General features: G+C 52.2%; 1 protein-coding gene across 1 annotated transcript; it reads left to right on the plus strand.

The window, feature by feature from the left end:
- The first annotated feature begins 727 nt into the window (after nt 1-727).
- On the plus strand, nt 728-7,827 carry HSP90AA1 (heat shock protein 90 alpha family class A member 1). Its single transcript, XM_061998210.1, has 11 exons — nt 728-838; nt 2,017-2,175; nt 2,266-2,632; nt 3,123-3,256; nt 3,983-4,291; nt 4,438-4,603; nt 4,853-5,043; nt 5,176-5,323; nt 5,992-6,260; nt 6,538-6,871; nt 7,076-7,827. Exons 2-11 carry the CDS (start codon nt 2,017-2,019, stop codon nt 7,183-7,185), a joined length of 2,187 nt encoding a protein of 728 aa, XP_061854194.1. The 5' UTR covers nt 728-838; the 3' UTR covers nt 7,186-7,827.
- The last annotated feature ends 6,464 nt before the right edge of the window (nt 7,828-14,291 follow it).

A 14,291-nucleotide genomic window follows, 5' to 3' on the forward strand; every position in this document is an offset into this window, starting at 1 on the left:
TCTCCGGGCGGGCGCACTGGGGGAAGCTCCGCGCTTTTCAGACCCTTCTCCGGGATGCGCGGGGGGGAATGAAGGGAGCACGGAGGATGAGGAGGGGGATGAAGGGGGTGAGGAGGGGGATGAAATGGGGAGGGGAGGGGGGATGGTGCAGCCGGCCCGGCCGCTTCTAGGACGTTCCAGGCGGTGCAGGGCAGGGGGTGACGTCACCCGCCGCTCGCGCAACTCCCCCTCAGCGCGGCGCGAGGCCTCTGCGCATGCGCCCGCGCGGCAGCCGCCTCCCCCCGGCCCCGGCCCCGGCCCCGGCCCCGGCCCCGGCCCCGGCCCCGGCCCCGGCCCCGGCCCCGGCCCCGGCCCCGGCCCCGGCCCCGGCCCCGGCCGGGCTGAGGGGCAGCGCTCGCTTCCCGGCCGGCCCCGGCGCGGGCTGGGCTGAGGGGCAGCGCTCGCTCCCCGGCCGGCCCCGGCGCGGGCTGGGCTGAGGGGCAGCGCTCGCTCCCCGGCCGACCCCGGCCCGGGCTGGGCTGAGGGGCAGCGCTCGCTCCCCGGCGCGGAGCCCGCCCCGCCCCGCCCCGCCCCGCCCCGCCCCGCGCCCGTCGCGGACGGCTGCCATAGGCTGCGAGCGGCGTGGCCGGTGGTCTCCGCCCAGCGCCCGCCGCCCCCGCGCCGCCCCCTCCTCCCTGCCTGTCAGTGAAGGTTCCCGATGGTTCTGGAAGGAGGCGGCGCTTGGCGTATATAAGGCGAGCGGGCGGCGGGGAGCGCGCACTAGTGGAGGCGCCGTGGTGCGGGTAGAGAGTGCGGCCGGCTTCAGCGAGGTGACCAGCAGCCCTTCCCACCTGCAAAGGTGAGCAGCGGGGACGGGGCCGCGGTGGCAGGCGGCTGTGTGAAGAGGAGGGAAGGTGGCGTTTGCGAGGGAGTGTTTGGTCTCTGAGTGGCGGCCGGCGGTGCCTGGCTGCGGGCGGTGCGGGGAGCCGCGTGGTGCAGGACGTATCTCGGTCCTCCTCAGACCCCGTTAAAGGGGGCTCGGAGAGCAGCGGCTGTAAAGTGTGGGTATGGCTGGAGAAGGGAGAGGTGGTGATTGCTCCGGAGGCTGAGTGTTTAGGTTCCCTAGCGTTTTTTATCTCTGAACTGCAGTCGGGTAGAGGAAAATGGCGGCGGCCCGGCAGGGCGGGGAAGGGTCCTGCCGTTAGCGGGGATGGCGGTGGCCGTTTGCGGGCTGCGGTTACGAGGCCGTTGGCCTCATGGCAGGGCTGCAAAGGGGGTGATCCGGGAAGTCAGGATTGAGGACGGGAGGGAGAAGGGACGGTAGTGGAGCTGTGGTCTGAATGAATGGGCGCTCGGCCACGCGACCGCCAGAGCGCCTGTGGCGGGCGGGTTCGGTCAGGAGAGGGGCCGGGGCGAGCGGCGGGGGCAGGGGGCTGCGGGCGGTGCGGGGCGGGGGGAGGAAGGAGGGGGAGGAGAAGGCTCTGGCAGTTTCTAGAACCTTTGGTGGTGCCGGCCGGCGCCTGCAGGGGGCGCTGTGGGGAGGCCGCTCCCGCGCGGGGCCCTCGGCGGGGGCGCGGCCACGGCCGGCGCTGCGCGGGGGAGGAACCGCGCTCACGGGGGCTGCGGGCACAGGGGATCGGCGTGCTGGCACCGGACGGCGCTTGCCAGGGGCTGTGCGCGCTGCGAGAGAGTACGAATTGCTCTTTCTGCTTGTAACGTGTTCTCGGTCTGCGATGGGCCGAGTGCAAGGGTCGCGCGTGGAATGCGAGTCAATGGGGAGAGCAGCAGCGTTCAGCGTTATTATCGTTGGTGCAAACCAGAGAGAACGTAAAGCAAGCTCATCCTTGGTGTTTTGTTCTGTTTCTGCATTTCTCTGCAGTGTTGCTAGCAAAAATCATCCGGGGTTTTTTTTGTGGTTGTATGTAGGGAACCACATAGTTAAATACCTTTGTCTGGTAAGATCATTGTTGCTGCCTGCAAGAAGATACATGCCCAGAGCTGCTGGAGGTGGGATTTGAACCCCTTCTCTCCTTACAGATGCCGGAAGCTGTGCAGACTCAAGATCAACCAATGGAGGAGGAGGTGGAGACCTTTGCCTTCCAGGCAGAGATTGCTCAGTTGATGTCTCTGATCATCAACACTTTCTATTCCAATAAGGAAATCTTTCTGAGGGAGCTGATTTCCAACTCGTCAGATGTAAGTACTTTGTCTGGTTTGATTCATGTTAATACAGCTCCTGTAACGTTAAAGAACAGGGAATGCTAAAGCCTGCATCTTTTTTTAAAGGCTCTGGACAAGATAAGGTACGAGAGCTTGACAGACCCAAGCAAGCTGGATTCTGGGAAAGACCTGAAAATTAACTTGATTCCAAACAAGCACGATCGCACTCTGACCATTGTGGATACAGGCATAGGGATGACCAAAGCTGACCTGGTCAACAACCTTGGTACTATTGCCAAATCTGGTACCAAGGCTTTCATGGAAGCACTGCAGGCAGGAGCTGATATCTCCATGATTGGGCAGTTTGGTGTTGGTTTCTACTCGGCCTACTTGGTTGCAGAAAAAGTGACAGTGATCACCAAGCACAATGATGATGAGCAGTACGCTTGGGAGTCATCAGCTGGAGGATCTTTCACTGTCAGACTTGATAATGGTGAGTATTGAATGTCTGCTCAAGTATGCTTTCTAGAAGGTTTTTGGTACTCAGATACCTAATGTATTCATTGAAAATGAAAGGAATTGGGTCTAGTTAATGTGTCGGGTGAAGCCCAGGCCCAGTTGTTCTCATACCATTCCTGTTTGAGTAACTGTTGGTACAAAAGGGAATGCTTTCTAATGAACAGTAAGCTTTCAAAGCTTGTAGATGTCAATGTTTCTGTAGATTTCTAGAGTTACTCTGTATACAGAAACTTGAAAAAGAAAATGTGAGTAGATTAATGAGTTAAAAATTTCTCTTAGACTTAAAGTACTTTCTAGGTATGATCAGCTTGAGGAAGTGTCTGTGAGGCTGTTCCTGTGCCCAGAAGTTTCCCTTTTTCCAGTAAAGATACTGCAGCACTTGGTCAAAGAACATATGCTTTAGTATTTCAAAGTCAAAGTGTAGGCTTCTGCTGCACAGATTAAACCTGTCAACACCATTCTAGGTGAGCCATTGGGCCGTGGAACAAAAGTCATCCTGCATCTGAAGGAAGATCAGACTGAGTACCTGGAAGAGCGGCGAATCAAGGAGATTGTGAAGAAGCACTCTCAGTTCATTGGCTACCCCATCACACTCTTTGTACGTACCTTGCTTCAAGTTTTTACAAGGCTGTTCATACATTTCACAAGACCTAAGTAAATCACATCATTTGAAGGGTTGGAAGTGACCTGGAAAGCTCATCCAGTGCAACTCCTCTGCCAGAGCAGGACCACCTAGAGTAGGGCACACAGGAACTCGTCCAGCTGGGTTGGAATGTTTCCAGAGGAGACTGGGCAGCCCCTGCCAGTGCTCCCTCAGCTGAACGCTGAAGAGATGTGTTTCTTTAGAACCTCTTGTGTTCCAGCTTGTACCCATTGCCCCTTGTCCTAGTGCACAGCCTGGCTCCATCCTCCTCACACCCACCCTTTATGGGTTTGTAAACATGAATGAGGTCACCCCTCAGTCTCCTTCAAGCTGCAGAGCCCCAGCTCCCTCAGCCTTTCATCACAAGGGAGATGCTCCACTCCATCATCTCTCTGGCCTTGTGCTGAGCTCTCTCCAGCACCTCCCTGTCCTGGAACTGGGAGTCCCAGAACTGGACACTATTCCAGATGTGGTCTCATGAGGGCAGAGTAGAGGGGGAGCAGAACCTCTGAGGGTCACAGCCTCCAAATTACTGAGAAAATTAAACATGTCTTGATGTGTTGTCAGTGGTAGTTCAGCGTAATTGTTTTCTAGCCGTGTGGGGCTACAAGGGATGCAGAGTTCAGGGCTGTTCATGGTAAACTGTTCAGGTTTGTCAATGCATCTAATGATGTTCTGTAGGTGGAGAAGGAACGTGATAAGGAGGTGAGTGATGATGAGGCTGAGGAAAAGGAAGAGGAAAAAGAAGAGAAAGAGGAGAAGACAGAAGATAAGCCAGAGATTGAGGATGTTGGTTCTGATGAAGAAGAGGAAAAGAAGGATGGAGACAAGAAGAAGAAGAAGAAGATTAAGGAGAAGTACATTGATCAGGAAGAGCTCAACAAGACCAAGCCCATTTGGACAAGGAATCCAGATGACATAACCAATGAGGAGTATGGTGAATTCTACAAGAGCCTCACTAATGACTGGGAAGATCACTTGGCTGTCAAAGTAAGTGTTTGTCTTTTTTCATGCACAGTTACAGTTGCACTTAAGCTGTGGAAGCTCCTTAAACATGCTGTATCTGCAGTGGCAAGTGCTGTTAAGAACATGTAGCCATGCAAATGGACTAAAACTATCCCCTTGCTTTCTCACAGCACTTCTCTGTGGAAGGACAGTTGGAATTCAGAGCTCTCCTCTTCGTCCCACGGCGTGCTCCCTTCGATCTGTTTGAAAACAGGAAGAAGAAGAACAACATCAAGCTGTATGTGCGCAGGGTTTTCATCATGGACAACTGTGAAGAACTGATCCCTGAGTATCTGAGTGAGTATCCCCGAAGTGTTTCTCAGCATGTTCAACTGATAACAGTTAAAGTTACCTTTCATATTGAAAGACATTTTGGAAGGGGGAAAGATTGAGCTCTGAACAGATGTGATCAGGAAGTATGTGTGTGTTTATTATCTGGAATGCTAGAGAAACCAGTTTGTTGTCTTAAGAGTGCAAAGCTACTTGGGGTGTGGCTGGCAATCTTGTTCTGAGGCCTGCAAAGCTAATTCTCACTGTTACTTTCAGATTTCATGAGAGGTGTAGTAGACTCTGAGGATTTACCTCTGAACATTTCTCGTGAGATGCTGCAGCAGAGCAAGATCCTGAAAGTGATCAGGAAGAACTTGGTGAAGAAGTGCTTGGAGCTGTTCACCGAGCTGGCTGAAGACAAGGAGAACTACAAGAAGTTCTATGAGCAGTTCTCCAAGAACATCAAGGTTTGTATGCTTCTGGCTTAGTAATAGTGAAGCTACAGGGTTTTGTTAATGCCTGAAGTACTGAATGACCCCAGTAGAGGTTTGTCTGAAGGGATCACTTAGTAAGCTGCTGATTTGTCTGCTTGTTTGTAGCTGGGGATCCATGAGGACTCCCAGAACCGCAAGAAGCTCTCAGAACTGCTGAGGTATTACACATCTGCCTCTGGTGATGAAATGGTGTCTCTGAAGGACTACTGCACCAGGATGAAGGAGAACCAGAAACATGTCTACTACATCACTGGTGAGTTGGGCACAGAAAGGGTCTGTAAAGGGTTATCTTCCAGGGTTAGGGAATGGAAAAGCACCAGTGGATGCAGGGAGACCTTTCTGCAGGGGATACCTGTCAGACCTCCTGTGGGAGTCAGGGTCTCTTCATCCTGTGATACGTCCCTGAGGACAGCAGAAGGAGTGACAGATGCTAAAGTGCTTCTTGCACCAGATGGCTTACCCACCCTCTTCTCAGGAGAGCAACAAGCTCTCTTCTCTGCAGGAGAGCCCAGAAGGTGCTTTAGAGCCTGGAGGTGCCTTTAAAAGATAGTTTTGTGTTCAGGCTTTAGCCAACACGTTTGGCCAGGCCTGAATTGGTAAGGCCTGATGCTGTAATCAATTAGTTCAACAACTTGGGTTTCATATATTGAGGCTTTATTCAGATGGTAAAAGGTGCCCATGGTGCCAGTTTCCATTGGCAGGACTGGGGGCATTTCAAACCCAGTGAAGTATTACAAGCTGTGGTGGCAGTTTGAGAGTCTTGGTGTCTTGAGAACTGCAGCTTGTAGCTGTTGTGTGGGCCCTTTTTTCCTGGTGTGAACATCAGACATCACTGGCAATAGTGCACAGGCTGTTCAGAAAATAAATGATACATTGTGGTGCTGAGATCCAAACAACAACTGGTGGTTTTGCTTCTTGCAGGTGAAACAAAGGATCAGGTGGCCAACTCTGCTTTTGTGGAGCGTCTCCGCAAGCATGGCCTGGAAGTGATCTACATGATTGAGCCTATTGATGAGTACTGTGTGCAGCAGCTGAAGGAATTCGAAGGCAAGACCCTGGTTTCTGTAACAAAAGAGGGTTTGGAGCTTCCAGAAGATGAGGAAGAGAAAAAGAAACAGGAGGAGAAGAAAGCCAAGTTTGAGAACCTGTGCAAAATAATGAAAGACATCCTTGAAAAGAAAGTAGAGAAGGTAATTTGGTGCTGAGTTGGTGTGGAATGATGACAGGTTGCTGTGGGGAGGCTCAGATCAAATGTTCATCAAGTGGCCTTTAGTGAGATGGGGAACTCTGCAATACCCAGGTGTCTTTGGTTTGCTTTCTGTGGAGCAGAGTGCTTTTGTTGAGTTGGTGTTGCAAATTGGTCAGCAACATCTCATGAGTCAGGTTTTCACGACATGCATTTGCAGGCTGAACCTTGGTTGAGTTGAAGTGCTCAGTTCCAAGCTCTTGCTCTGTCTGCTCTCCTAGGTGGTTGTGTCCAATCGTTTAGTGACCTCCCCGTGCTGTATCGTAACGAGTACGTACGGCTGGACTGCCAACATGGAGAGGATCATGAAAGCTCAGGCACTGAGAGACAACTCCACAATGGGCTACATGGCAGCCAAGAAACACCTGGAGATAAATCCTGATCATTCCATCATTGAAACCCTGCGGCAGAAGGCAGAGGCTGACAAGAACGACAAGTCCGTGAAGGATCTTGTCATCCTGCTGTACGAGACAGCCCTCCTGTCCTCTGGCTTCAGTCTAGAAGACCCTCAGACACATGCCAACCGCATTTACAGGATGATCAAACTTGGCCTGGGTGAGTGAGGGGTGTGGTGTGTCTCCAGCAGGCTCAGGCTGTGTGCACACATCTTGGTGGGGTGCCAAGAGGCTGGAGGTGGCCTGGCTGCCTTGGTAATTGGCTGAGAAAGGGAAACTCACTGCAGCTGAAGTGCTGGGGGGAGGGTGAAGCTTTGAGTTGCAACCTGTGCATTAATGGTGGGTGTGTTCCTTCCCCCTGCAGGCATTGATGAAGATGATGCTGCTGCAGAGGAAGCCAGCCCAGCAGTTACTGAGGAGATGCCTCCCCTGGAAGGAGATGACGACACATCACGCATGGAGGAGGTGGATTAAGGCAGTTTACCAGAACTCATGAATGTTTCCTTGGCTGATATGAATAAGTTATATTTTGTATATTATGAATGTTACCTGCCAAAAAACAAAATCTTTGACACTTTGTCTGCGTTCCCTCTTTATATTTATTTTCAAAGATGTTATACCTTTATTTTTGTTACATTGCTTTTTCAGCTGACGTGAGATACAAATGCCAGTGAGGGAATATTTTCTTTAACACTGTACAACCCTAAACAGGCAAGTGAGGAGGAAGTTATTTTTGTCTGGGTTAGCTGGTTGCAGGTGGCAGGGCTTTTTTGACTTATTCTTAAATTGCCAGAAATGTGGGGAAGAAGTAAAGATGGTATGAGGTGAGGATATTGAAGTTTGGTTAGCATTCTACAGCTCTTCAACTCTAAATAGGTCTAACAATACTGTACCTAGTAACTAGGTATCTAGGAGAGCTGAAACTCTTGGGGAAGCTTTAACCCTTTTGCTCCTAACAACGTCTTGATGTTGGAAAGTTGTTTTTTATACTGTTTAAGGATTCTGGATTGCACTCTACCATAGAATAGAATCCACTGTAAATCTCTATTGTGACTTATGCAACTCTGCATGTGCAGTTCAAACCTAGAACTGTGAGAATAAAAGTGTTATGAATGAGTTGTGTCACTGGCCTGTCTGTTAACACCAGGAGCAAAACCTGCCCTTGACCTTCCATTGAGTGTCTTTGCAAAGTAGAGCTCCCATCAAAGCGAAGCAGTTCTCAGATCTCCAGACAGTTTTAATCCCAGAGCCTGAATTTGGGTGCTGCAGCAGTGGTTTTGAAGCTGTTTTGCCAGTGGAGCTGGCAGCCAGGAGCAGAGTTCTGCATTCTGTGCTCTTTGGCTCCTGCCTTGCCAGGGGTGTAGTGAAAGGAGCTGGGAGCTGATGACCAGATGCAGCTCACTTTCCTGTCCAGTGCTTGCTGCAGTGCTGTTGGCTATTTACAACAGGCCAGTTGTGAGCACCTTACCCTGTCAGGTGCCAAGCCTTGTGTCCACCTATTGGATGACCAACACTTGATCTCTGCTTCCCCCTGTGAAGTAATTCACACAAGGCAAAGGTGTGTGCATGGGATTTTCTTACCCTAAGGTGAAATGACAGGCTTGGACAGTTGGGTTGCAGAGCCTCAGCCTCCTGCAGGCTGAGTCTGATGCCCAGGGTCAGTGACCCTGAGGGCAGCCTGCACTGGTGCTGAAGGGCTGCTCTGGGGGAGGAGTCCAAGGGCTGCCCCACACGTGGGAGAGGGCAGGGGCTGTGCTGCAGCAGTGGTGCTGCTGGGCCTTTGCAGTGTTTCCCCCTCAGCCATGGCTCATGTTGGGTTACTGATGGTTCCTGTGCTTGTAGATGGTTCTGAATTCTTCCACAATGACATTTGGGGATTGGATATGAAGAAAAGAGCGATTCTTTGCTGCTCAGGGCGTGGCTGAAGGCTTCTGCTTTCTGTACACCGCACCTGCCCCACTGAGGCTGCTGTGTTCTTTGGACCATGAGTGTTGGGTCGTGTTCACTCTGCTTCAAGGAGATAGGGGATAGGAAACGGATGCCACCTCCCTTCTGGGGTTCAGAATGGGGTTTACGAACAGACTCCCAAGATCCTTTCCTCCCACAGTTGTAATGCTGTGTGTACCCTGTCATGTGTCCAAGTTTGTCACAGTTTGTTCCAGCCCTTGGTGACCTGAATTGCATTTACAAACTAGCCAGAAGTCCTTGGTCAGTGTTGTGTGGCATTTCCCTGCAGCTGCTTGGCTCTGTGTCATCATAAAATCCCTTGCAAGGATGGGTGGCTCAGATGAGGCTATCAAAACCTGGTCTGGGGCTTGCCAGAGGAGGTGCACAGCTCAGCCTGGGTCAGTGTGGAGCTGTTTTGGTGCACAGATGGGTGTGGGGTTGGTGTGGAGCCCATGGATCTTAGTAACAGGACTGCAGTGCTGGCAGCCCTGGAATTTGAAGAAGGGCTTGGACTTTTACCTGTGTTGAGAATATTTGGGGTGAAATTTGCAGGTTGCAGCTGTTGTGTGAGAACATGTGGGTGCTTTGAGTCCTTTCCTGCAGTAGCCAGAGCAGTCAGACCCTGAGTCTCACCCAGAGGACACAGGACAGCCAGGTTTGCTTTGGCCCAGAGTGCAGAGCTCCCCTCTTGTCAGAGGAGTGCAGCAGTTCTCAGTCTTCCTTTCCCACCCTCTGTACTGTTTCAGCAGTAGATAAATGTGTTGCAGGGCACCACAGTGGAGCTGGGAGAGGCTGTGTGCCCTAAGAACTACACTTTGTTTTTCAGGGCTGTTCGACCCTGGGATGAGTGAGGCAGTGGGGAAGGACTGTTCAGATGATTCCTCCCCAGCAGAAATGCCCAACCCATTCAGCAGAGGGTTAGGTGCTGACACTGAAGTGTTTCACCTTGCTTTGAGCTGCAGGACAGGGAAGCCAAGCTCTCTGAAGAGGTGATTGCAGGGTTGGTGGTAGGTTCTCTCTTTGCCCCCTGGTTCAGAGCTTACAGTGCTGACACAGGAGTCACTGAAGTTTATCAGAACATTCAACAAGGGCAGAGTCCTGCACCCAGCGAGGAACAACCCTCTGCACCAACACAGGCTGGGTGTTGACTTGGTGGAGAGCAGCTCCGGGAGAGACACCTGGGAGTGCTGGGTGATAATAAACGTTGGGAGCCAATGGGAGCCTGGGGGCATCAACAAGAGTGTGGGCAGCAGCTCAAGGGAGGTTCTCCTCCCCCTCTGCCCTGCTGAGGCCTCATCTGGAGTCCTGTGTCCGGTTCTGGGCTCCCCAGCTCCAGAGGGACAGGGAACTGCTGGAGAGAGGCCAGTGCAGGGACACCAAGATGATCAGGGGACTGGAACATCTTCCTTATGAGGAAAGGCTGTGGGACGTGGGGCTGTTTAGTCTGGAGGAGACTGAGGGGGGATCTCATTAATAGTTACAAATATCTCACTGGCGGGTGTCAGGAGGTTGGGGCAGCACTTTATTGTATCTGGTGACAGGACAAGGGGTGATGGGATGAAACTGGAACAGTTCAATTTAAACATAAGTAAAAACTGTTTCAGTGTTTCAGTGAGGGAGCCCTGGCACAGGCTGCCCATGGAGGGTGTGGAGGCTCCTGCTCTGGAGGTCTTCAAAACCCACCTGGACACGTTCCTGTGTGACCTGATCTAGGTGGAGCTGCTTTGGCAGGGGTTGGGCTGGATGAGCTGTAAAGGTCCCTTCCAGCCCTTGAGATTCTGTGTAAGACAGGTGGGTGCTTCTATCAAGCCCTCTGCCAGAGATAACAGAAAAATCTCTGCTCCTTCTGATGCTGAGTAGAGGCAGCCTGTGAATGACCTGTCTTGTCTTCACTGGCAGCTGTGGGAGCATCAGCAGTGGGAGCAGATGAGCACCTACAGCCACCGAGGCACCAGGACACCAGTGACACTGCTCCAAGAGTAAAAACCCCTGGAGAGAGTCACGTGGGCTCTTCAGACAGGGTGGAAATCTGTCCTGATGGAAGGGCTGTGGCTTAAGGAAAAAGGCTGATCCTGCTTCATCTTGGCTTTCAGAGATCAGGAGCTCGTGTAGGTTATTCTTCTCAGGATCAGCTTCTGTGGGAAAGCAAGGGAGGGCTGGTAAGGTGGGTTGTAAACACCCTCCAGTGACTTTGCAGCTGGAGTGTTGCAAAACACGTTTATTGTCCTTATCATTGTGTTTGACAAGGAGAACATCCATGTCCAGATAACAGAGGCCTGGCACAGACTCAGGAGGCACTTGTTGAACGTGCATGAGATTCCTGCTCTGCCGTGGGAAAGATAGAGCACAGTGGGGATGAATGCCCACAAAATCCATTTACAAGCAAAAGCAGCAGGTTCAAGATCTCTCTCTGTCTTGCTAACAAGGACTGAGCTCTGTGGCACCTGCATGCCCACTGGTGTGCCTCTGCCTGGATGCTGGTTTGGCAGTGGCAGCAAGGGCAAACACACACTGTGCATTTCATCCAGGGTTCTGCAGTCATTGCTCAGTCACCTCTGTGTCAGCTCACACACTCTTTCGTGTCCTCATGCAGAAAAGCTGTTATTTGCTCAGCTGCTTTGGTTTCAGCCCCCAGCTGGAGCACCCAGATGCCTGCAGAGCTGTGTGTGGAGAGCCAAAAGCCCCAGTTCATCCCATACCCTTTGCATTTGGCTGGAACAAGATATGTCCGTGAGTCAGACATGGTTGGCTGTTCCCTCTTCATAGCTCACAGATGCAATCTGCATCTTGAATGCTCATCCTTTCCCTTGACTGATGGGAAGGATTCAAGGTTATCAGTTGAAATTCAAGGTGAGCATCAGCTGGCAGCTGAGTCTGCTCCCAGGATGGCAATGCTGGCTGCTCTGCAGGCAGGAAGCCAGGCACAGCCCTTCCCTGATGGACTTGCAGCCTCAGGCAGCTTCTGCTCCTTGGAAATCTGTTGTCTGGCTGCACATCTGCTGCCTGACCCCTGCCCAGACCCCTTGGCCTGGCCTCAACCTTACACTCACAACATCACCCCTTCTCTTGGGTCCCACATGCAAGGCCTTGTTGCTCAACAGCTGTTGCCTGTAAGGCATCAGTAGCTAATCTGGGGCAGGCTTTTGTGGGAGAAATGACTCCAAGCCATGTGCTTGGGTTAAGGATGATGATCACTTGAGCTCATTCAGCTCAGCTGGCACTATGGGCACTAACAAAGTGCTGAGAGCTAGTGGGAGTGTTGAATCAGGATTTTGGCTGCTCTGTTTTGGTTTGAAGGTCACTGGAAGATCCAAAGAGTGGGACTGACCATCAGGTTGTCCTGGCCTGGGTAGAGGAGAGGGAAAAGGTGTCCAGGAAGAAAAGAGGTAAGTGCAACAGAGCCTCCCTTAGTTGGAGGCAGAAGAGGGGTGGGAGGCTTGTGGAGTTTGGGAGCTGCTCCTGGTGCTGCTGCTCTCCCTGACTTGTCCTGCTGCCTTTTTGGAGTGGTACCTTATTGCTGGCTCTGGAGTGACATGCTTGTTTCACTGAGGCTTTTATGTTCATTTGAAAATGAGTGTAAGCCAACAGGTTGTTGTGCATTGCACAGGAGGATGGGAGGGAGCCAGTCAGGAGGGAAGGAATGGGCAAAATAGGGGTTTGATTTGGAACAGTAAAAAGAGAGAGTTCATTTCCCTATGAAAAGCAGAAGGAATGGAGATGTGGCTTTTAAAGGGTCACATCAGGTGTGCTCCTTTGTGAAATATGGATGTGATCCATGGTTCTCTGGTAAATCTGAAGCAGCACTCTTCCTGGTATTTAAAATAGCAAAACTACTGTTTGTCTTCTCAGCAGCTGATGGCAAGTTGAGCGTGATGGTGTCCAAGTGCTCCCAGGCACCTGTGATGGAGTGTAAGTGGTTAAGAGAGAGGCTTAGAAAGCATCATGTGTGCAACCACAGCTGTCCACCCACCACACAGGACAGTGCCTGGGGCAGCAAATGGCAGAAGGACGGGCCCCTGGACATCCCATCTGCCTCTGGAGGGCAAAGGTGTGTTTCCCCATGAGTGGTGGCTCTCTCCTGTCAGCCTGAAGGTCACAAGTGCATGAAATGGGGCTACAGGAACTCAGTGGGTGAGAGTGGACGGGGAGCAATGGGCTCTGGCCACCTGGCTGTGCAGACTCAGCTGTGAGTGCTTGTGCATGCCTCTGTGTACCTGTGCTTTATACATTTATACACCTTAGAGCAATGTAGAGAATAGAGGACTCAAGCTGCTGTGCTGCTTGGTTTCTGCTGGAGACCCCCACACAGCTGGCTGCGGTGAGCACACTGGATGGAGAGGTCTGGAGCTTCCAGCAGTGGCACAAAGGGACTTGGTTTCCCTGCCTCACTCCAGGGTGAGGGAGCTGAGCAGGGCATGTGTGAGAGGGATGGGGGTGGAGCTGGGGCAGCTGAGCCCCAGCCTATAAAGCTGGAGGAGGGGGCAGGTTGGTGGGGGCAGGATGGCTTCGGCTGAGAGGAGGCAGCAGCGCAGGAGGAGGCGCAGGGCTGGGCAGCCCCTGGAGGGTACAGGGGAAGGGAGCAGGGGGACAGAGCCCTGGCTGGGGTGTGGGGGGCACACAGGGACCCGGTTCCAGGGTGGGGGGCTGGGGCAAAGGGCTGACTTGCAGCACAACTTTGTCCCTCACTGGGCTGCTTTGATGTCTGGAGTCCAAACACCTCTTTGAGGGTTAAGGTAGTGCCTTTAGAAGAGGAAGCAAGTGTAAAGTGCTGTATAAAGGTAACTCTCCTGCTGCATGGAGGATGAAGGAGTGGTGTTGCTTTGGTAGAAGACAGTGGCTTCTGCTTGCTTATTTTTAAACAGAAGTTGCCTTTTAATTAAGAATGTAAGCCAGGCTTTGTGAAGGAGCATCTGGGAAACCCCTCTGTGAGAAGACTCTCTAAATGCTTTTGTACCCTCTGTGTGTGTTGGTAGATGCTCAGGCAATGAAGGGCTCTGTGAAAAGCACAGACTGCATAGAAAGACTGGCACATAGATACATGGTAACTGCCTTTCTAATTGCTCTTTCTCTCCCTGTGGTGGTGGCTTTGTCATTAGCCTGTGCTGGAAAAGGGTGTGTCAAGGGCAGATGAGTTTAAATGGTGTCACCTGCAAAGAGGCAAAAAGGGAGGGAGGAACTTCTTCCACATCTGTGCTACCACCTGTGGAATGAGAGGGCTGTTTGTAAGGTGTCTGTAGTATCCCCACTGTATGGGGGTTTTGGGAGGGAGGTGGGGGGAAGACTTCCATGTTTTCCCTTACTCTCGCACAACCCAACCTGCACCACAAATGTGGGGTATTTGGAAGGACAGGTTGGCTTCAGATGGGAAAGCTTTGGAGGAACACAGCATCCACAGTTTGTAGCAGGACTTCAGGCTGAAGGTGAGGTAACTTGTGCTTTGAGTAGCATCTCTTTCCCTCCCTCCTCTGCAGCAGAAGTGCATGCTAGAGTCGAGCACCGAGTCTGAGGCTGAATCCAGCAGCGAGGTAAGCAGCAGCTCTGCAGCATTCAGCTGCTGATGAGATTCCCTGATGGGTGTCCAGCTCTTCTCAGCCCCAGCAGGGAGGGGCTAAGGCATGGCTGCTGTGGTTGTT

The sequence above is a fragment of the Colius striatus genome, chromosome 6 (genome assembly GCF_028858725.1).
Source record: "Colius striatus isolate bColStr4 chromosome 6, bColStr4.1.hap1, whole genome shotgun sequence".
NCBI lineage: Eukaryota > Metazoa > Chordata > Aves > Coliiformes > Coliidae > Colius > Colius striatus.

Coding starts and splice junctions, on each gene's coding strand:
- HSP90AA1 (XM_061998210.1), top strand. CDS start 2,017: ATGCCGGAAGCTGTGCAGACTCAAGATCAACCAATGGAGGAGGAGGTG. Junction 4,292..4,437: donor AAGATCACTTGGCTGTCAAA/GTAAGTGTTTGT, acceptor GCTTTCTCACAG/CACTTCTCTGTGGAAGGACA. Junction 5,044..5,175: donor AGTTCTCCAAGAACATCAAG/GTTTGTATGCTT, acceptor GCTTGTTTGTAG/CTGGGGATCCATGAGGACTC.